Source organism: Ictalurus punctatus, chromosome 1, assembly GCF_001660625.3.
Source record: "Ictalurus punctatus breed USDA103 chromosome 1, Coco_2.0, whole genome shotgun sequence".
Classification (NCBI taxonomy): Eukaryota; Metazoa; Chordata; class Actinopteri; order Siluriformes; family Ictaluridae; genus Ictalurus; species Ictalurus punctatus.
This window is the reverse complement of record NC_030416.2, coordinates 13373294-13396614: the sequence shown is the minus strand read 5'-3', so window position 1 is coordinate 13396614 and position 23321 is coordinate 13373294. Positions and strand designations below refer to the sequence as shown.

General features: G+C 40.4%; 1 protein-coding gene across 2 annotated transcripts in view; it reads right to left on the bottom strand.

Moving 5' to 3' along the window:
- setd2 (SET domain containing 2, histone lysine methyltransferase) overlaps positions 1–23321 on the bottom strand; it is a 25399-nt gene extending 2078 nt beyond the window's left edge. For both annotated transcript variants that reach the window (XM_017471170.3, XM_053681181.1), the window contains exons 1-21: positions 23186–23321; positions 21595–21717; positions 15155–15176; positions 10946–14988; positions 10171–10302; positions 9945–10073; positions 9739–9862; positions 9516–9593; positions 9226–9323; positions 8922–9066; positions 8309–8443; positions 8062–8190; positions 5122–6315; positions 4944–4992; positions 4573–4816; positions 3711–4473; positions 3416–3541; positions 2986–3122; positions 1713–1824; positions 1042–1116; positions 853–954 (exon numbers count right to left, since the gene is read on the bottom strand). In XM_017471170.3, coding sequence (XP_017326659.1) covers positions 853–954; positions 1042–1116; positions 1713–1824; positions 2986–3122; positions 3416–3541; positions 3711–4473; positions 4573–4816; positions 4944–4992; positions 5122–6315; positions 8062–8190; positions 8309–8443; positions 8922–9066; positions 9226–9323; positions 9516–9593; positions 9739–9862; positions 9945–10073; positions 10171–10302; positions 10946–14988; positions 15155–15176; positions 21595–21623 — 7866 coding nt within the window. In that variant the 5' untranslated portion in view covers positions 21624–21717; positions 23186–23321. The remainder of the gene's footprint in view (positions 1–852; positions 955–1041; positions 1117–1712; positions 1825–2985; positions 3123–3415; positions 3542–3710; positions 4474–4572; positions 4817–4943; positions 4993–5121; positions 6316–8061; positions 8191–8308; positions 8444–8921; positions 9067–9225; positions 9324–9515; positions 9594–9738; positions 9863–9944; positions 10074–10170; positions 10303–10945; positions 14989–15154; positions 15177–21594; positions 21718–23185) is intronic.

Here is a 23321-nt window from a genome sequence, read left to right as displayed (position 1 = left end):
AAGCACCTGGTTATGGAAAATAAAGCATTCCTGATCAAACATATTCCGCTTGTGGCTTTTACATAAACGTTTGTTTAATAACGTCTGGACTGCTCAATTAAATTAAATAAACACTTCACTGATCAAAAGTCTACGCTTCCTAGTACTTCCCTATGCACCAAATCTTATAATGTGTGTACAAAAAAGGTAAGAAAACAATTTAGAACCTTTTCTACACAGCGTTAATACACAAACCCAGATGCATCTCTAGTTACAAGCAGTGACAGAGTTTATTAAGTAGCAGCTGTGCCAAATCCGCATGAAAAAACAGCATAATGTCACGTTAAGCCCGACCTAAGACGGAAATCAAAAGTACCTTTAGCCATCAGGTGGCATTTCTTAATTATTCTGTAAAGTAGGAAATGGTTATGAGATCCAAATGTGTTTTGATATATAGACATACCAACAATGGTTAAAAGTGTTCGAAAACAATGTATATATACACACAAATATTAAGAACATTCAAATAATATTTCAAACAATTATATGTTCTGGTAGCCTAGCACACACACAGTATTAAACACAGACACTTATTAAAAATGACAAACAGTGACTTTTTATATATATATATATATATATATATATATATATATATATATATATATATATATATATATATATATATATATAGACACACACACACATACATATATACACATACATATACACATACATACATATATACACATACATACATACATACATACATACATACATACATACATACATACATACACACACATATATATATCCCAGAAAAGCAAAAATACGTAAATTAATAAACAAGCAAAACAACAACAAACTAGTCCTTACCTTCCTGGCAAGATGTTTGAAATCTTCAGTGTTGCTAATGCGGCCCAGTTTGCAGTCAGGCTTTCGGTATGGATTAAGGCATTGTACAATAAACTGCGACATCTAGATATACAAGGAAACAAGCAGAAAGGTAGCGAAAGGAAAACAGCACATAGCAGGCACTATTATCAGCATGAGCAAGTAGTATACCTCTTTGCGGAAGACCTCTTTGCTTTTCTTTGCAAGCTCACTGGAGGTGTCTGCCTCAGCTGTCTTGGTGGAGAACTGTAAACATACATCAAGGTGTTACGCAGTATTTCATGATGCGCCGGATGATTTCTTCATGGCAAATACTAGAGACAGATGGGGTCGGTTTGTGTTTAAACACAAGTTTCAAACAGCTAAAAGACAGATTTTCTGGGAAGCAGATCTAAAACAATAAGTAGAGCCAGAAGGAGCAAACAGCTTCGATCTATACTGCACAGCGGTCTGGCCTATGATAGATGTGGCATGACAAGCCCCCAGTGGTCTTCAAAAATAATACCTAAAGATTTATAAATGCTAACAAAGATGCACAGTGCAACGTAAAAACCAGTGCCTTTTATTAAGCTTGGGGCAAAGTAGAGCAGTTAAAACACACATGTCCTTCAGCTTAACAAATAGTGCTGTCTCTCTGGGGACAAGTCCCAGCTGCTACCCATTACATTGTGCAGCATCTTCAATTTACCAGAGGGCCCAGGCCAACCTCAAACCCTGAAGAGAACTCCAGAACAGTTCACAGTCCCTTTTTTGAACCTTCAATACTTAGTCCTTACAATATTTTCCTTACAAGAAACATACTTTATGGTAAGTGGTGAAAGAGAACAAGATCTAATTAATACCTTTGAGGGATTTTCATCGTATGTTGGTGTCCCCAAGTCCATCTCAGCCTCGTGCTCCACGTTGGCCTCTTCCCCAACTCCATCCCAGCTAGGAGGATCCCACTGGGTTTGCCTAAGACACAGAGTAACGTTCATTATACATTATACCCTGTATAAATACATTAGTCCTATATGCAAAGTCAAAAAGAGCATAATTACTGTATGGAACACTGGCAATCTCTCAGCACCACACAATGCAAACTGATTTATATTCAGGGTGCTACGATGGGATTATAAAAAATATTTGATATTTCTATAGCCTACATTATGATTTTTACCCCCGCTGCTGCTTTTAAAACAATTTTTTTTCCCGTTTAGAACAAATGGCACTTGATATTTTTGTAATATTTACATAGACAAAAAAAATTAAAATCCACTTTACAATGTCTGAGATCTAATGGTCTACTCAAGGCATTGTCTTGTGAACCAGACGTTTGTCATTAGTTAATAACCCCCGGTAAACACGTGAACGTATCTCATTAATTCAATACTAACTGCTCCAAACTGCACACTAATAAACTAAATAACTTCTAGAATAATTAGTATTGTGTGACGGTTTATCCCTGTGCATTAGAGATTCTCGCTAGTGCGACATCTCAAGAACTAGTGGTTGAAGGATTGTAGATTTTATAGTGAATTATCATTGTAACCTGCAGATGAACGGATTAGATTTTTGGAAGTCTGAAATAGTTTTTTCCTACAATAGCTTTCTTCTTATTTGAAGTACAAGTTAACTGCATTTCAGGCATACATATTAGTAACAAGAAAGACTAGGCTTGGAGGTGAAATGCAACCCCATTCTACTTGTTTCACATGTTTTGAATTACGGAAAAAAAAAGAAAGAAAAAAACCACCACCAACCTACAAATAACATGTAGCCTATTATTACCTTTAGGGCATGTACTTTGTTTTATTCTAAACAGGAAATTTAGATTCCTTTTAATTCATTTCAAATGCACATATTAGGCACTGGGTATATAAGTTCACTACACAAGTTCTACAATGAGGTTATGTTTACAACTAATAACATGAGCACAACTGAAAACCATTTGGCCTAACTGTACAATCTTGTGTGAAGTGTGGTTAAATATGGTGAAGGATTAAATGGCTTGTCTAAGAAACCGAAGTATAATCTACCTCCAGCCACAAGGTACACGAGTAAGATACAAGTCTCACTTAAGAGACAGCTATATTGGGACAATTTGAGTAGTATCTCAGCAGTGGAATATTATACCTGGTGACTATATGATAGTAGTAGATCTTGCCCTCAGGATCCCGTGCTACCTTCCAGCTGGGAGGCAGGACAATGGTTTTAGGTTTGGGAGGTGAAGGAGGAGGCAGGTCCATGATGTTATTGGGTACAATCATTTCCTGCAGATAAGGGAGTTAGAAGTTGAGTTACAATACTTGAACTGAACTTCAAATAACACTTCTTAACAGTGAACTGGGGCTTCTATTCAAATAATATGCTCACATGTTCCAATGTGATAACACGTTCCTAGTACAGAGCCAGCCAGGAACATTACACTGCCTTTAGAAGACTCTATCTAAACATCACTTTTAAGAAATATAAGTCATGCTCATGCTGGTGTGCGGAAACAATTATATAAGCAGAGGACCAACAGCCCCCTCTTGTGGTGTCCCGATTGACCTTTATTACCTACCTGTTGTACAGTTTGAGATGTGACTATGGTAGTAACTGTGCCACCTTGCTGGACCACCACTCCCTGCTGGTGACCAGCGTAGACCTGCTGCCCGTGTAGGTAGCCAGTGGCTGGCTCGGTGTATGTCTGCATTGACACAAAGAAACATGGCAATTAGAAGTAGAAGTACTAGGACATTTAACTTGGCACTCTGGTACAAAAAAAGGGTCAGTTTTCACAATTTCTACGTAAATTTTGATTGCTAGGCTTTCCTGCCTTGATAAGGTGTGGGCTAATTGTGTGTCAAGTTTCCTACCTGAATGACGGGAGTGCTGGTCTGAGGGTAACCTGCAGGAATGCTGTAGATTGCCTGGCATGGCTGGCCTTGGTAATAGATGGCAGTCTGTGGCTGGGCTGTGTTCGAGTACTGCTGGGCAGGTTGCACTGTCACTGCCTGCTGTGTATTGGGATCCCAAAGTGTTGTGTAGCCCTGCTGGCCCTGCACTTGGGTGCCGGCTGTCTGAGTAGGAACCGACAGGACAGTGACGCCAGGGTCCTGAGCTGGCACAGCTGGCTGGACAAACTGTTGTGGCTGGGCAGAAGATGCCAGCTCCAGTGTAGTAGGCACATGTGCCAGACTTGTGGCTGAGCTGGCCTGAGTGGTGCTGGGGGACTGAGCTGCCAGAGTCAGGTCAGAAATGAGTGGCTGAGTAGTCTGATCAAAGGCAACTGTGCCAGCTGGAGTCACACACATAGGCTCCATGGGCGGTGTAGGTAATAGCACCTTGCCCGCATTGGGGTTTGTTGGGTCCACATATGTCTGAATAGGGTAGCCAGGGGGATAGGTCATGAAGCCTGGACTCGAGGGATACACAAGAGGATTGAATGCTAGTCTCTGTAGCTGCTGTTGTTGCTGCTGCTGCTGCTGCTGCTGTTGTTGCTGCTGCTGCTGCTGCTGTTGTTTCTGGGCTTCTCTCTGAGCCACCTCCTGCTCGAAGAGCTTCCGTCGCTCCTCTGTGGTGAGCTTGGTACGAGCCTCCTTGGTTCGAGGTTTCTTACTACTGCTGCCTGAATCATATCTAAAGGAAAAGCCACACAAATGGTCACATGGTATAATTACGGCACTAGATACCGTTAAGCCGTTAAGACCGTGCGTCGAGGTGTATTGCGCAACTCACCGGTCTTCGTTTCTGCGGCTACTTCTTTCATAGGGAGACGGGTACGGGGGAGAGGCAGAGCCTCGTCTACGCCGCCTTTCGGTGCTACGTAGCAACGACCTGTCGGAGTCTTTTTCTCGGTCCCAGTCTCGCTCTCGGTCCCAGTCACGCTCTCTTTCCCGCTCTCGGTCCCTATCCCGCTCTCTTTCTCGACTACTGGAGGAGGTGCGGGGTGTCAGCAGTGCCTCCCTGTCCCGACTACGATCTGTTTTTCAAAACACACACACATACACCTTACAAAACCTGTGATGTGGTCATTTTAATCCAATTAGAACAAGGTTGAGTACAAGAAGACTACACAAGATGGTCATATAAAAGGACTTCAGACATACCATTTGATTCTTTCTCTACCTGACTCTTCTTTGGGATCCTGTACACCTCCTGATTGATTGACGAAACACAATTACAAATCACAAAAATGTCTTATTCCAATAACATAAAGTACTAAGAATACCACTGAAAGCAATTTATAAGGCAAGTGCTTATTTATTTATTTAAATGCAATCTTGCCTTCAGGTCTTTCCAGCTGTCGAGTAGGCGGGTGGCCATTTCACTGATGTCAGCAGCTCCGATCTGAGGCTCTTGGCTTCTCTCACTTTCCACATCAGACACAGCCTCCTCCTCATCCTGGGAAGGTGTACCCACTGCTGCGCCCTCCGTCGCCACTATTCCCAGTGGCAGTACCTCTGCTGTGCCAACAGCTGAAACTGAAGGACTGCTCTCGACAGTAACAGCACTAACTTCAGCTAATGCTTTCTCTGCAGAGCTGGTACCAGAACTAGGTGGAATATTGTCCAAGTTGAGAGGTGAAGGTTCAGGGTTAACTGTTGACTCAGAAGGTGTGGTTTCCATACCATCTGAAGGCATGTTGACATCAACAGGTTCTGTAGGCACACTGCTGACGGTGGAAGGAGATATTATGTTTGTGACTGAAGGCTCGGCGCCCTCGTTCTCCGAAGAAGACTCAGAGCTGGGAGTGCTTTCATCAGGGGGATGCGTAGAGGGGCTGGCGTCTTCTTCAGCTTTGACGCTGGCAGCATCAGGAGGGTGATCTGTGGCAGGGTGATCTATGGCAGGTGTCTGCACGTGACTTTTAACTTCTGCAGGCTCAGACTCACAGTTCCCCTCCATGAGAGCAGGCAGGTTCTCACCTGTCTTGCTAGTTGGTTTCTCCTCAGTTTCCTGCACTTCTGTTTTTTCTTGCTCACCATCCTCCTCCTTTAGCTCTAGTTTTGTCTGACTACTCTCCACAGAATCTGAAGCTTCCTGTTTCACTAGTGGCTCTGGGGTCACAGCCATTTCCTCGCTGGTCTCTTGTTTTTCTGCTGCGCCCGCTGTGACCTCCTGCGAGGGCTCCTCCTCTACCTCCTCCTCTTCTTCGTCTTCTTCCTCTTTACCATCAGAGACTTTGCTCCCGTCTGAGAGCGCACTATCCAGGCTGTTCTCGCTGATGATCTTCAGTCTGCGGTAGACAGCACGTTTTGGTGTGTCTCCATCCATCTCTGGTGCCAGTTTGGCAGGGGGGCCATCAGGGGTGTTGAGAGGTGTGTGGGCTCGGGAGGTGCTCTCACTGGAGTAACCATCTTGCTCTGTAGGCTGGCCAAGTGGATGGCTTTGGGCCCAGCGCTGGATGTATTGTAGCACACGGCTCTCTTCCAGCATGTTCTTAGTAGAAATGGGTAGCACTGCCAGTGCCTTCATTATCTGTGCAGAGCATGACGATACAATAGAAATTTTTGAGTAGTTTAAAAAAAAACAACAAAGAAAAACACAACAACAACAAAGACGTACTGTAGACCATGTAAAAGCTTGTGCTGCTCTACAGAATATCGAAATTACAAAGTGCAATAAAATGTCTTTTGCTTTATTATTAAAATTATGAGACAAGTCCAAATATAAAATCTGCATGCACACACGCCATAAATAGTTCATATCATGGGAAGGCATCAGAACATTGAACACTGAAAGGATTTTTTTGCCACTAAGGATTGGTTTCTTGTCGATGCTATTTCCAGGCCCTTCTCCACTTAGATCAGGCACAGGTTTTGCATATGCAGTGTGCAAAACACCAAAATACAGAAAACTACAGGAAAATGCTCTAAACGTGCCTCTTCTGTTGTTCTCTAACATGGCCATGCCACGTGACAATACAGCCAAAGAGGAAAGAGTCATTTAAATTGTAAATGGTCTGCACTTACAAAGCGCTTTTTTAACCTTCACGGTTCTACAAAACGCTTTACACTGGTTCTTTACACACACACGCACTCAACAATGGTAGCACAGTTGCCATGCAAGCATTAGCTTGCCATCGGATGCAACTTGGAGTTCAGTGTCTTGCCCAAGGACACTTCGGCATGTAGAGTCATGAAGCCAGGTGGAATCGAACCACCAACCCTACGATTAGTGGACAATCCACACTACCACCTGAGCCACAGCCACCCCATTTTAGGTAGCAGAGTGTGTCTATTTGTATAGTGCTGTATTTCTCTTGTCCAACTACTACCCCTGTCAAAAATGACAGAATAACCCCATTTAGAGGATGTTCACCTGCACATATATCACACAAAATAATTTTTGTTTAATAGCTGACCATTCTGGCTTTGTGAAACATACCTTAAACAAATTAAAGTGCTTTAATTAATGGCATATTTTTTCCAGACCAAGCAGAGGAAAAAACTATGGAATTCAGCTTATAATTTGCATTTCTAAAATAAATACCAGCCAAGTCTAAAAACGCTAATTAATCTGCAGTTAAGAGAGTGCTTACACACCTTGACCTAGGACTTTCTGAAATCAAACATGGCCCCAACAAGAGAGTCATCAATTGAAACAATGGAAAGGATTATAAAACTATAAAACCAACTATGTTGGTTGTTCCTAGTCAGCTGTGTCTAAAATATGGTGCATGTATATACAAAATGGGAAGGTTATAAAAGGAAAAAATCCCAAATACAGATAGACCAAGGAAGACAGGATAGAAAACTAAAAGCAACATGCCTTGAAAATAGAAAATGTACAACAAAACAAACGAAAAACAAAATGGGCGGAAACAGGAATCAATGTCTGTGGCAGAACTGAAAGAAATCGGCTGAATGAGATGGAGTTTACGTATAGAAAAGCCAAACGAAAACCAGCACTTACCCTGGCAAAAAAACCCATCCATTAATTAAGACAATTTTATTTGTATGAGGTATGTTTCAAGAAGCCAGAAAGCTCAGGTATTAAACAAATTTTGTTTTGTGTCATATCTGTGATTTGTTTATTCGCTACAAAGTAAAAAGGCTGAGTGAGCATCCTCAAAGTGTGGCGATTTTTTCGCATTAAAAAAAAAACATTACAAAGCACATCGATGTAATGTGAAGCCCAAGACCATCAAGAAAACCCTTTTGGAGTTAAGTGGATACAAGTGTGTAGAGTGGGTGTGGGTGTATGTGCTCCATGCACATTTACCTCCATCTGCAGTTTGATGTTATTAGCAGAGTTGCTTTTGGCTTCAGAGAAATCAACCATGAAAATCCATAACAATGACAGACCGTGATGATCCAAAAACTGCTTGAGGCATGAAGAATTTGGAGTATTCTACACATATAAAATAAAAAAGGAGAATGAAATTAATTAAGCAACTACAGTACATCATCGTCTTGTAGATACCATAATAACAATATATTACTAGTTAAAGTTTTAATGTGGCACCTACCTGGATGAGTTTCAGACAAGTGAGTCTCTGCTCCATGGTCTCCACACGCACCATTAGTCTGCAGAGTGAGACCACTTGTTTCTCATCACTCAGACCTTCCCCATTCTCTAGCAGAGCCTCTAGCTCCTCATCCACCTGTAATATGGAGATCAACACATACAACATGAGTACTAAGGGAAAACACAATGAAAATACCATAAAAGCAGCTTTTCTCTGGTTTCATTATCAGTGGCATGTGAAAAGCACCCATATGATATCTGCTTGGAAGGAGAGCTTTAATTTCACTTCCACTATAGCAGTGGAATACATATGTCAAACTTCCTCCGTGCATGTAATTTCAGGAACAGTATTCATGGACCAAAACAGGAACTCGAAGTCTCCGAGCAATTAACATGTTCCAGGTATACATCTGACCCAAATTAGCCCAGTATCATTCTCTCAATACCCTGGCTTTGACAGATCAGTGTGGCAATCATCCAGACAAAGCTGAACATCTGATTTGATTGTACTACACAAAATAGAGGTCTAAAGGCTGCCATGATGATCATCCGTCTGGCTCGCCTTTTTACTTCTCTTAAATAGGCAGTGCATTGTCAGGGCCAAACCCACTTACTGTAGTCAGTGCACTAACAGCTTCCTTCTTCCTCGACCGTTCCCTCTGCTTCTTCCCCACAGATGCCCGTACACTGACACGATTCTCTCCACCCAGGAAGCCCCGGCAACTCGGTGCTCCACAGTAACACTTTTGTGCCTCTTTCCTGTGAGATGAAGGTAGAAAATTATTAACAAAAAATGAATTTTTCAATGAAAAAATTTAGCATGTTGGACTTTACAGATAATGCCGACAAACCGAAACCTGAACTGAAAGTATAGTGTTGTACTGCTGTTGTAGAAGGAAAATAACGAAGCAAATTTACCCATATCTTTGGAACTGGTAATCAAAAGTGAGCTCTGTCCCAGTCTTCACAACTTTGGTGGTGAAGAAGCCAACTCTGAGCTGACCATTCACTGTCCACTGTGGGAGACAACAACTTAAACGAATTAAAAACAAACAAAAAAAATGCCTGAAAAACAAGAACTTGCAGACACCATGGGAATTCACCTTAACACATGTCCTAATGAAAAGATGCTACACAAATACTGAGAAATGAAATAGACTTTTAAACTATTTTAAGCTTGCTGGTCAGCATGCTAGTACAGCACTGACCTTCTGAGTTTCACAGTTGGGCTCACAGCTGTGGTTCATAAACCTCGAGCAGTTGCCTTTCAGTGTGGCATCAATGATCTATAAATGAAACACAGGAGACTCAATACAATCTGAATGAAAGTAACTGAATGATTTTAAAAAATAATAATAAATAAATAAATCAATAAATAAAAACACATGTTTATAGCACATGCTTGTGTTTGACCAAAGAGCGCAAGTTCACCTCATTATTCTTCAAAGCCATGAAGTAGTAGTGGATATTCTTGCTGCGAGCATACTCTTTTACCCGTGACTTGAACTCCTTGTGATCCAGAACCTCACCGCAATACTCCAACACAAATGTGTTCCTGGATTAAATCAACTTAAATTAAACTGTGCCTCAATAAAGTCTTTTATGATATCTTGGTCTCATTTGTACTTGGTACTTACGGCGGTAAGTCTTTGGCAGCCCGCAAACCCCAGCCTTTGCTTTCAGTGAGAATTACTTCAAAATCTGCATGCTGCTTCATCTGAAAGCGCCGGTTTGAGCAATATACTCCATTTAAGCACCGTGACGAGCTTATAAGAAAGAGAAATGATTCTTCAGTATATTTATTTATTTATTTCATATTATACAACGCATAAGCAAAACTTTAAGCAGTATGAGGTCACATACCATTCGATCATCAGCAGGCGATTCAAACAATCTTCTCCACAAGCCATAACTCCCTGTGCCCGCTCCTCTCTTGAAAGGACAGCACACTCGCACTGCATTCGCTTAATATCCCGATGAGACTTATTCTTCTTGCTGTTTTTAACAGAGATTGGATGCGTTGTTAGTTGCTGACTATTTTTCAAACAGTAGAAAGAATTTCAGAAGACAATCATTGCTTTACATATATACACACACTACAGAAAGCAGTATTTTAGGAATAATTAAGTAAAACATTCCAAGCACACGCTAGTAAAACCGAACATTTGCTGAAATATTCTCCAAAATTGTTTTCCCACTAAAATGCAAACATAGGTATTTATTTAAGATCATTGGTTTCAACTGAACTTGGGTGCAATGAAAAGGCAATGGAAATTCTCTCAAAAAAATTATGACTACAGATATCACAATCCGATTTTGGTTTTTAGAGAAAGATGTAACTGTGCATCCCACACAACTAGATTTACATAAAGCCATGTGACTGAACTGTTTGCAACACACAGCTTGATAAGCTTACAGATGGGTCAGATTCACCTAACTGACTCATTATTCATATTCTAGATTCTTTCGGTTAAATTTTGATATTTCAGTGAATGTGCTAGTATGAGCATTAGTATTATTAAGAAAATTAAAGCATGTTATACACTAGAACAGAAGAAGAAGAAGAAGAAGAAGAAGAAGGAAAAAAAAAAAAAAAAAAAAAAAAAAAAAAAAGATTTCATCCAAAAGAGATACTGACCGTTCTGTCAGGTAGACATTTTCCTCAATGAGATCAAAATAAGGAGGCATCTTTTTATGCTTTGCTCTTTCCTTCCAGACAGCAGGATCCAAAAATTCTTTCAGACTAAGCAATGGCCGTTGTTCTTCTTGCTGTGAGGATACCTTGGTCTCTTTCGCGTCCTTGCACCGCTCACGCTCCTCTAGGCATTCTCGCTTAAAAGCAAGACCTGCCTCTGCCTCATTGTCCGATTCGGACTCCAGTTCTGGACGTCTTTTCTTGGGTGGGCCTCTGCCTCTATGAGGCTTTTGGCTGCCTTCCCTTGGAGGCTCTGAGATTATCTGACTCTCAACAGTGGCTGTTACAAAGCTGCAATTGCTGCTTATCTCATTGGCTTGGACAAATGCAGAGGAGACTGGAGTGTTTCTAGATGGTATAACTCCACCACCAAGTCCAAATGCTTTCCCCACATAATCTTCCTCATGGTCATTAGTTAAAGAGTCAGGGTGAATCTGGCACATTGCCTCATGACAAGGAGAAGGCACAAGTGTATTGACTGGCATGCTTTTCTCAGAGACATTTGCCTGGGTCCAGTAACCACTATCTTGCCTGATAAATGCACTTCCTATCTGGGATGGCCGTTGTGTGCTGTGACTGCTGTCTGGCTGCTGAAATGTGCTGCTGGGCTGCTCTGTTTGGATGAAGTCACAAGACAGGTTCAAACCATTCTGGGGCCTGAGATTATCTGTGCAACTAAAGTCTCCAAATTGTTCCCTTCCCCCCTTTCTATCATGCCAGCTGTCTGGATTGTCATGATACTGGTGACAACCTGATTCAGCCGCTCTCCGAGTACAGGTAGGTACTTGGTCAGTTGAGACACAAGTCTTTGGTCTTTCTTTGACAGTGCAGTTCCTGTTTGTGTGAGCTAGGGTTGTGGTTGCCTCAGATTGGCTAGTGCTGTCAACCAAGTCGCTCTGGGACTGGTAGGACATTTGCACAGAAGGCATACATTTATTCTCAGCAACTGACAGGATGTCGTGTTTGCTTTCTTCAGCTGAACATTCCACAGGTTTGATTGGAGTGTTGAGAATACTAGGAATTTCACTGTTAATGCTTATACTCGACTCATCTGCCCGATAAGTTAGCTGATGCTGCCCAGATAGAGCTGATGGGCTAGCTGGTGGTGTTGGCTGGTCAGTTGTCTCAAGGGTAATAGTAGAATTCTTTGGCACAACCACCACAGAGTGTAGCCGCTTCAAAGACATCTGTCCATCATCTGAATCGGAGTCTGAGTCATCAGTTTCACTTTCCTCACTGTGGCTTTTACCATCACAATTGAATGGCACAGACTCTTGAGTCAAAGGCTTATACGAGTTATTGCTGTTCAATTCGTCAGAATTGGCATATTTCTGATCAACATGAATAACAACTTCTGGAGTGCAATTAGGTTTCAGATTAACCTGATTTGCTAGAGACCTGTCAGCTAAATGATCACTACCTTCATCATTGGGTTGCTGTGTATCAGCAGCAAATGGCTGATCAGGATCTTGCTTGATTTCTTTCTCAGAATCGGTCGTTGTTGCCTCATCTGTCTGCTCGTCCAGCTCCGACTTTAGTGAATCAATCATAGATCTTGAGCATTTTTCTTCATGGCCACCATCACTGTTAAATTCTATCTTCTTAACTGAAATGACCTTTTTCACAGAGGAAGTCTCATTGCTTACAGTCTTTTGGGGGGTCTGATTTTCCGAAGTGTCTTGACCAACAATATCCCACCGTGACTTTTTAACATGGGCACCCTTATTTTTTAGAACCACAGCAGTAGTCTGTTCAAGCTTGATGTCTGACTGCTCTGTACCTTTTTGAGAGGTTTCGACATTCATCGGCAGCCGACTTACTTCAGTACTGAGAAGCAACTGGGAAACAAATTTAGTGTTTGATTTCAAGCATTCTCCAGGTGGTAATTCTTTCACAGAAAGAGTGCCTGCCAATGAACCCAAAGAATCCTGACTGGGGGTGTAGCCTGGATAAGGTGGCTCATTCAAGCTAGACAAATCATCAGTTTTGAAAAAGGCATCAACATTCGCCACATTAGTCTGTGCCTCTTTCAAGATCTGTACTTTATTTTGAATTAGAATGTCTGTCTGCTTTCCAAGTTGATCGTCGTCTAAAGATGCGTCCTTGAGAGTAACCTGACATTTACTAATATTTACTTCACCGACAGCTGGCCACTTTTCCGCAACATCAGAAACTTTGTTCACATCCTGAAATTCAACATGACTTTTAAAACTGTCCTTTACGATATCTTGCTGCTTTTGTTGGAAAGAATTATTTGTTAATTTAGACTGACTGCTTTCTTCATGTTGGGAACGAACATCCACCTTGTTGAATTCTCCCTGAGACTTGATTTTGTCAGAACCCAAGTGTGGAAGTTTAGCATTGATGTTTAGTTTTGCTACTAGTTGTCCACCTGTTTCAATACTACTTGACTTTGCCTCTGAATTATTTGTTTTTTTAACAGATGACCTAGTAAACCGATCTGAACCTTGAAATCGGGTTTTTGTTTTGTGCTCATCATCAGAGTCAGAACTCCCACTGGTTTTCTTTTTCTCAGGTCTTGACACGTTATTCGAACTGGATGTTTTACCATCTACCTCCGATTTTGAATGGGAACTGGGCCTTTTATGACGAGCATCAGTCTCGGGAGAACTCCTTTTACTAGGTTCAGAGCCACTAGTTCTACCAGATTTCTCTGTTCTTGAGTATTGTGTTCTTTTGTCCGATTCTGACGAGTGAGGAGAAGATTTTGAGTCTCTGTAGGATTTTGAATGAGAGGATGTCTTGGAATCTCTTTGCGAGCTAGAGTATGTTGAGGATCGGCTTGAATCACTGCCTCGAGTCCTGGGCTTCCTGAGGTCATCTTCAGAGTCAGAGCTGTCTCGAGATCTGCCATCACCTCGGGAGCGGGACCTCCTTCGTTCACGAGAACTTCTGTGGGATCTCCTTTCGGAATCATGGTAATGTGACCTATCTGACCTTGACAGTCTTTCATTTCTTGATCTCTCAGATCTGGAGTAGGAAGAACTCGTTCGAGAACTTCGGGATCTAGATCGTGACCGACTCTTGGTCCTCCTTCGGTCAGAACGAGAAGATCGTGACGATGTGTGTCTAGTGTCTCTCTCTGACTTACATCGACTAGACCCTTTTTCATCCTTCTCCTCTCGCTTATCTGATCTGGATTTGTCTGAGACTTCGTTTTTCGAGCTCGAGGACTTCTTAACAACAGCACTCTGACCATCACTCTTTGCCACATTCTTGGAATCACTAGACTTTTGGCTAGATGTCCGAACAGACTCGCCATCAAAGTCAGAACCTGGCAGAGAACTGTCTGACTGACGAACATGTTTGCTGTGTTCAGGCTCAGAAACACTATCCTTACACTCTTTCCCAATATGGGAGGAATCAGTTGGTCCCTTAAGGCAAGTGTCGAATTTCTCCTGAGCACTTTCCTCTCTGTTAACTTCTTCAGAACAGTCAGTCACAGAGCTGTGTTGGAACGGAGCCACAGAGGGTTCACCTTCAATCCTTGCTGAAGATCTAATTAAAACTTCAGTCTCTGAAGTGGTATCATTTAAAACAGCACTGACAGTGGGATGTTCAACAATAGATACACTCAAAATCTGTTTCTTAAAATGCACCTTGTCATGTTTCGATTTGGAGGTGAGGGGTACTGGGGACTGTGTTGCCTGGGACTCGGCCACGACTGTGGTCACAACAGAGGAATCAATTTGCTCATTCTTGCTTTCATCACTCTGTTCCGTTAGGTCTGCGGAGGGCAATACAGGAGAAATTTCACTTGCAGCTTTCTCTGGACTTGGTGGGACAAGGAACACTTTCTGCCGTGGCTTCTTACTCTGGGTGAAGCTGAAAGAGACCTTCTGTCGACCCTGTTCCTCAAGGTTCACTTTAGTCTTTGTTCCTTTAGGCAGGAGATGGTTTGTTAAAACAACTCTAGGAGCAAGACCTTTAAAAATGACTTGCTTTGAGGTGTTTTCAACCTTGATCTGGGCATGAACAAAAAAACAAAATATATTTTGCAATCAGAACATTTTGACATCATATTTACCCAAATGGAAAGAGACTGTTTACAATGGAATTAACAGTAAATCACAGAAATCTGATTTTTAAAAAAAATTAAATACATAAAAGGAAGGAAGGAAACTTGCATACCGAACCATCAAGCGTCTTTTCCCTGAAGATGATCAGCAGCAGCAAGCAAAGGAAAAAGGAAAAGATTAATTGATACTTCGGAATGACGTAAATAAGAATTAAAACTGGTTTGAAATTATATAAAAATGGTACACTTTCCACTGGTAGAACAATGACCAGTGTTTCCCACACATGTGATACTGGCCCGGGTATACTGACGACTACTTCAGTATAATTTGTTAAATCAAAACCTTATTTATTAATCCATTCATAGGAGTGAGCGTGCATAATTTTTAATATGGCAGTGACATGACTACTGGTAGTGAGAGAGAGAGAGAGAGAGAGAGAGAGAGAGAGAGAGAGAGAGAGAGAGTGGACGTTAGCTACCAAGTTCCTATTGTAAAGAAGCCAAGAAACTGCTGCATTCGTAGTCAGCTCTCATTTTCTGCACACTTTGCAACAGTAGAAGAGCACAAAGGGACATCCAACCACTACCAAAATGACAGAGAGGATAGTCTTCGGGAATAATGTTGTTTATAAAACAGCAAAATGGACTATTCTACTGAATCGATGTGTTAAACTTAAAAGTTGCCGACTTTTTTCCCCTGCTAGTTCACTTTTATTGAGAAGATAACATATCCTGTTTCACCATGCAAATCACTTGGAATAGTGTGGTTTATTGCAGTTTATTACCTGGAAGACTCTAAGTCACCTTTTGTAACAGCTGCCATGCACAATTCCCTTTCCTCTTCACAAGAGCTTAAAACGTTTAAATAAAACAACAAAAATATCAGTAACTTTACAGATCCATCAGTAGTTTTAATCTTTGCAATAGGGCCATGATTTCTTACACTAACACATTTATAGAATTTCATCTACACTGTATCATGGTTGGGAAGCCTGTATGATTTCAGCTTGCACCCACAGTCTGGAAATTCAGTTATTTTCTTTTTTGCTTGTTTTCATTAGTTGACATTAATGCATTTAGCTACATAACTAGCTTATCATACATTAGAGTTAAATTATTTTAGCATGTAGGTTGCAAGGCAGCCAAAACAGACACAGTGGTTCTATAAATTTATTCATTTCCCTGCATGAAATGACATATATATATATATATATATATATATATATATATATATATATATATATATATATATATATATATATATATATATATATATATATATATATATATATAATTAATCATACTAAAACCACCCCCACCAACCCCCTTTCAGATCTGTGGGAAACACTGACGATTTCTGTTCTCTTTAACAATGCTCTGGTATTAATGCACACAAATGTAACTTTCAACCTGAAAACAAGAATATCGCTTCTCATTAGGAACTAAATAAGGATCTGAAGCAAAAACTAGGTTACATGATCCTCAGAGAATTATTTCTTTCCTGTGACCTTCATAATACACTTCACAATGTCAGTTGCAAAAAGAGAGAGCATATTCAGTGTTTCTTTTATAAATAATCACTTAACAGTATAATATATGAGCCTCTAATGTTTACTAGACGTTTAATACTTCGTCACTGTAGTGGACTGCAAGCTCCCGAAAACATTTTGTGAGGTCAGTGCAGTCAGTGATCCGACCGGTGCAGATTAGGCTTGTGCGATTTTGATTTTCTTTGCTACTACTGATTTTTAAAAATCAGTTGTTTTTTTCATGTTGCAATAAACGATTTAATCGTCCAAAACTGTTAACTTAGAATAAGATAGGAAAATAAGCATTTCCACCATTTAAGAAGCGTACAGAAGAGCAGAATAATATTACCAGCTGTGCAGAGCTAAGTAGACTGGGTGATTCTGCAATAATGTATAATTCAAGAGTTAAAAACACATTATAGCACATTTCAATACAACCATTTTATAATCAGGCTGTCTAATGTCCACATGGCTGACATTTCCATTGTTGTTGCTGCTCATAATGTTGAGCAGGAGCACACCAGTGCAAAATAAACAACTATTGGATCAAAAAACTATTTCTCCCTATGAGCCGAATACGAAAAGTGCTGTTTTGACCACACTATACAAAGTAAACTGATGTTAATTACATAGAATGCGTGGGCACCACGTGAGCTGAGAGCTTGTGAGGTTGGGGTAAGTGTGCTTTCAGTAAGTGCCTGTTAATGTTGGAGTGCTCAAAACACCTACCTAAATCATTCAAGATTTACATGTCGATTGGCTCATCTCCCATTGTATTTGGAAGAAAAAGAATGCTCTTTTGAAGTATTTTTGAGTGAGAACTAGCATATTCTAGCATAGATGTTTTTGTGGAGCTCCTACACAAAATGCCCAACGGTTGGCAGGTCTGGTAATAGAACATAATCTGTAATGTCACTGGAAAACAGTGCAATGTAATATTTTATGGGTATGATATTGGTGTATCACACAAGTCTAGTGCAGATTAATTTTGGTCGGAAATGACAAATCAATACATATACAAGTAGTATCAAGGAATACATATGACTCTGCTCACAAATTGTATGTGAGCAGAGTCATATGTATTCCTTGATACTACTTGTATGTGTATTGATTTGTCATTTCCGACCAAAATTAATCTGCACGAGACATTTGAATTCTTTGTCATGCTCCTCAAACCATTCCTGAAAAATTTTTGCCGTGTGGCAGGGCACGTTATCCTGCTGAAAGAGGCCACTGCCATTAGCGAATACCATTGCCATGTACATGGTCTGCAACAATGTTTAGGTAGGTGCTACGTGTCAAAGTAACTTCCACATGAATGCCAGGACCCGAGGGTTCCCAGCAGAACATTTCCCAGAGGATCACACTGCCTCTGCCGGTTTGCATTCTTCCCACAGTGCGTCCTGGTGCCATCGCTTCCCTGGTTTGTGGCGCACACGCACCCAGTCAACCACATGATGTAAAAGAAACTGTAATTCATCAGACCAGGTCACCTTCTCAGTTCTATTGCTCATGCGCCCATTGTAGGTGGTTTCGGCAGTGGACAGGGGACAGAATGGGAACTCAGATTGGACAGCAGCTTTTCTGTGGGAACGGACCAGACGGGCTAACCTAAGACTTTCCATTTTGGAGATGCCCTGACCCAGTCGTCTAGCCACCACAATCTGGCCATTGTCAAAGTCCCTCAGATCCTTATGTAAATTTTTCCTGCTTCCAACACATCAACTTGCTGTTCACTTGCTGCCTAATATATCCCATCCCTTGACAGGTGCCACTGTATCAATGTTATTCACTTCACCTGTTAGTGGTTTTAATGTCGTGTGTACGTACACACATACATACACACACACATATATATATATATACATACATACACGTGTGTGTGTGTATATATATATATATATATATATATATATATATATATATATATATATATATATATATATATATATATATATATATATATATATATATATATATATATTTATTACACACACACACACACACACATATATATATATATATATATATATATAGTCAAGTGAAAAAATAAGTACATCCCATGGAATTTTTTTTTTTTCCACATATTTGGACGAGCAAACATTTGATCCTCTTTGAAACAGTGCTTGAACAAAACCACAAGGAAAATTAGCTTGTTCAATCATTTAGTCAACAAAAATATCAATAGATGTGATATTCTTGAATGAAGTACACCCTTGGCCTCAGAAGTTAGTATTGCCCCTTTAGCAGAAACACAGTGGGGGGAAATAAGTATTGAACGTGTCAACAATTTTTCCAGTGAATATATTTCCAGTGAGGCTACTCACATGAAATTTTCGCCAGACAACAGTATTAACTCAAGAAATCTGGAAATATAAAGAATTCACAACATTAAAGTTCTTAAATAAAGCTATGTGTAATAAAGTGGAATGACAGAAAAAAGTATTAAGAAAAAGCAGTTCTCCAAGGCAAGGTACCAGCTGAAATCCGTAAGTAATTATACCCCTGTCTGTGCAAATTAATATCAGTTGGGTTAGTAAATTGATGGTCTACAAAAAGGCTTTTCGTTACCAAGCTCACACAAACCTGACGAATCCAATTGAACAAGATTTAAAGACAATATGTTTAGAAGAATGGGCCAAAATCACATCTGAATACTGCGGCCCATTAATTTCTTCATACAGGAAGCATCTTGAAGCGGTCATTACAAACAAAGGCTTCACCACTAAGTATTAAATGAATTTCAGTTAGCGTGTTCAATACATTTTTCCAGTGTTATTCCGCTTTATTACACATACATTTATTTATGAACTTTAATGTTGTGAATTCTTCATATTTCCAGATTTCTTGAGTTAATACTGATGTCTGGTGAAAATGTCATGTGAATAGTCTCACAGGAAACATATTTACTGAAAAAAATGTTGACACGTCCAATACTTATTTCTCCCACTGTAACTTCTTGTAGACATTTTGCATAATTGTCCACCAGGCTTGCTGGAATTTTTGACCACACTTCCACGCAATATTCTTTCAGTTGCAAGATGTTTGAGGGTTTTCTTGCATGTACTGACCGTTTCAAATCCCCCCACAACATTTAAACGGGATTCAAATCCAGGCTTTGTCTAGGCCATTCCATGGCTTTGCGACTGTGCCTAGGCTCATTATCCTGTTGAAAGGTCCACTTTCAGTTCAACTACAACTTCCAGACAGATGGCCTCACATTATCTTCATGTACTCTTTGATATGATGTAGAATGCAAAGTTAAATCAATTAATGCAAGCTGTCCAGTACCTGAGGAAGTGAAGCAACCCCAAACCATAACATTTCCACTACCGTGCTTCACAGTTGGTATGAGGTGCTTCTCCTGAAAAGCTGTCTTTGGTCTGCACAAAACATGTCTGCTGTTACTGTGGCCAAACAGCTCTATCTTAGATTCGTCTGTCCAGAGCACATTATTCCAAAAGGCCCAGTGTTTGCCTATATGCTCATTGGCAAACTTTTCCTGGAACATCTCCCATGCAGTTTACATTTGTGCAATCTCTTTTTGATTGTAGGAGCATGCACTTTGACACAAACAGTTGCAAGACGTACTAGCAGATCCTGTGATGAAATTTGGGGTTCTTGGAGATGACTTCTTGCATCAGATGGTCTGCTCTTGGGCTGAATTTGCTGTGACAGCCAGTCCTGGACTAACTGGCAGTCATTTGAAACCTGCACCATTTGTAGATGATTTTCTTACAGTGGAATGATGTATTTCAAATAATTTGGAGAGCTTTTTAAATCCCTTGCCAGATTCATAACCATCCACAACCTTTTTTTCTGAAGGCCTTACAGAACTCTTTATATCTTTGACTGATGACACCACACTTAAATAGCAAAGGGAACACCAGACACTAGATATTAGAGGGGTATAAATAAGACAAGTTCACTTGCTAAACAGGTTCTCATCACTGGCACACAATCTTCAACAACTAATTCTAATTTTATGGATATGAAGGTGTGATAAATGTAGGGGTGTACTTACTTTTTCCATGTTACTGATCTGTTTTTTGTTCATTTAAATTGGGAAAATTACTTCAAAATGACAATTTTGTGTGTCATTTGTTAGTGTATCAACTTGATAAATATGCACTTTTCCCAAAGAGGCTCAAATGTTTGCTTGTCCGAATATGTAAAGAAAAAAAGAAAAGAAAGAAAAAAAAAGGTAACAGTTTCCATGGGGTGTACTTATTTTTTCACATGACATATACATATAATACAGATTATGTATTTATAGAATAATAATATATTTTTATTTATGATTCAATAACATTGATGCAATGTCACCTGTCATTGGGTGGGATATTAGACAGCAAGTAAACAGTCAGTAAAACCAACGCAAAAGTGAATCGCAGCAGTGTGAGGACCGGTTACCAAAAGAGGTGTGACGTTATAAACACATACACAGCTCATCTTCAAAACAATGACTCAACAATGAATTCTTTGAAAAAGACCACAAAACCAGTCTGTCTTTGAAGGTGTGCACAGAAAAAAAACAACAACAAAGGCAATATGAGGGGGGGGGGGGGGGGAGTACATAAAAATTATTTTAAAATTTGAGATTATTTCGCTTCTGAAAACAGGTGACAACTCTAATATATATATATATATATATATATATATATATATATATATATATATAAAACATGTATTGTATTATTTATACTTAACTGTCTGGTAATCTAAAAAAATCACTAATGAAAGACTAATGCATATTTGGACCTGGATTAAAATTTCACCCAAGCCTAGTTAAACACTTCAAGTCACTAACTTCCGAAAAACCAGTGATCGTGACGATCTGATCATCACCGTCCGGTTAACACGAGCTGAAATGAATGGAAACACGTAATAGGAGTATCTCTGCACTAACGACGTGATTATTACAATCAACCAGCAAAATGAAAAACGCTAAATTACTTCCAGTAAGACCCAGCATGGACCACGAACCTTGAGCACTGTTGCTTAGTGACACGTGTGGAGCTTACCTGAGTTCAGGATTCAGCAGTGCATCCATTTTGAGGCAGGCCGAGCGAGGAGCACCTTGATGGAAGCTCCCTCACTGGGATAAAGCAGCTCAGAGAAGCACGCTCTCTGGTGTAATGCAAAACCTGAAGATGAGCGACAACACAGATAAGACTCTTCCTTTCGCACGGGTTTTCATTCCTACTCTCTCGTACTTATTCCTAACCTTGTCTTACTTTAATATGGGGAGCTTCTTAAGACTAAGATGCTGATTTGTCTGCACTACACCTCAGTGTTGAGGAAATCTTACTTCTGCACCGGAACGTTACCTCTTAAATGTAGTGTTGTTGGGGTAATTAGACTAGGGATAGCAAGAGCTAACTTGTCTGTGTTGTGTGTCGTTTTTTTACCCAGGTCATGAGAAGAACCACCACTCGAAGGAGGTGAAAGAGCTGTTCGTGTTAATGGGAAGATGAAGCCGCCTGACGCCAGAGGAAACTCTCTCACCAAATCAATGTGTAAATAACATTCTGTAAGACTCTGAATAAAGGGTAAACAGGTCTCAAGAGGACTGCACAGAGTCTTACCTATCCACCTGAGCACTACATAAGCGAACACACACATTTGGAAAGAAGTGCCATCATCATTATTTTACCTGTCCTTGGTCACAGAGGCTACCTTTTGTTTCAGAGAGCAAAAATGCCTTGCATGTGCAGAAAACCATTACAGACCTTCAACATCATGCACACTCGATCGATGCAGCAAAACAAAAACAAACAAACAAAACACACAAAAACCCTTGGCTTGCAGTGAATAGATGGCTCGTGCTTATGCATGTTACATATGCACGATTTTTGTTTGTTTGTTTGTTTTTAAATCTATGGTAAATTTAGATATAAACATAATCCCAAATGGGCAAATCATTTAGATGTAGCTCATGCTAACATGCTATGTATTCTGCTCGGTTGTTGAGAGCAGGACATAGAAAAAAAACTGCTTGACTGAAACAAGGCAGTCCACACGAATAACCCCAATAAACGTGAGCACAGGAAGGAGACGTGGGGGGTTGTGAAATTTACCCCGCGGACCTGAGGCCTAACGGCTAGGCCTGTCTGTCTATCCATCCGTGTTAGCAAGCGAGACATAGCTCGATGTGTCTGATCTATTTTGACGCTTTGACTGGCCGCCATAGTTGTGTTGCTCGGTGTGACTGAGGTGATCCGAAAGAGGTTTAGCCCGACATAATTAGTTAGTTTAGTTCAGCAAATACAATTATGCATGAGGTTAACCGATGCTAAAAAGCAAAGTCGGCTAGTTCACTACTGGTAGCTAGCTGTATGCGTTCCTGACATGTTACTAGTGAGAAACTGAGTCAATTTTAAATGTAGAAAAGTGGCGTATCCTTGTCAAAACATAACCCCAGGGTTTAGTGTGATTTCCGGGCTGAGGAACATGTTAAGCGTGGTAAACCAGCCGGATAACGAGAACCAGTTAGCTCGCTGGCTCACTAGCCTTGTAGCTAGCACGACAACATTTTGTAGTAGATGTTTGTGTTCATTGGATAAGTTGACTAAATTGTTCAAAGGGAGTGTAAACACCGAGGAAAATACTCACTTCGGATTCTGGTCTAGTTCAGATAAATCCCCCATCGTCGACACCAAGAGTGGCAATCTCCTTCGGTTGTTTGTTAACATCCACCATCAAACGTCAAACCCACACGGGATAGCCAGTTTAGCCTTCACAGAGCGCT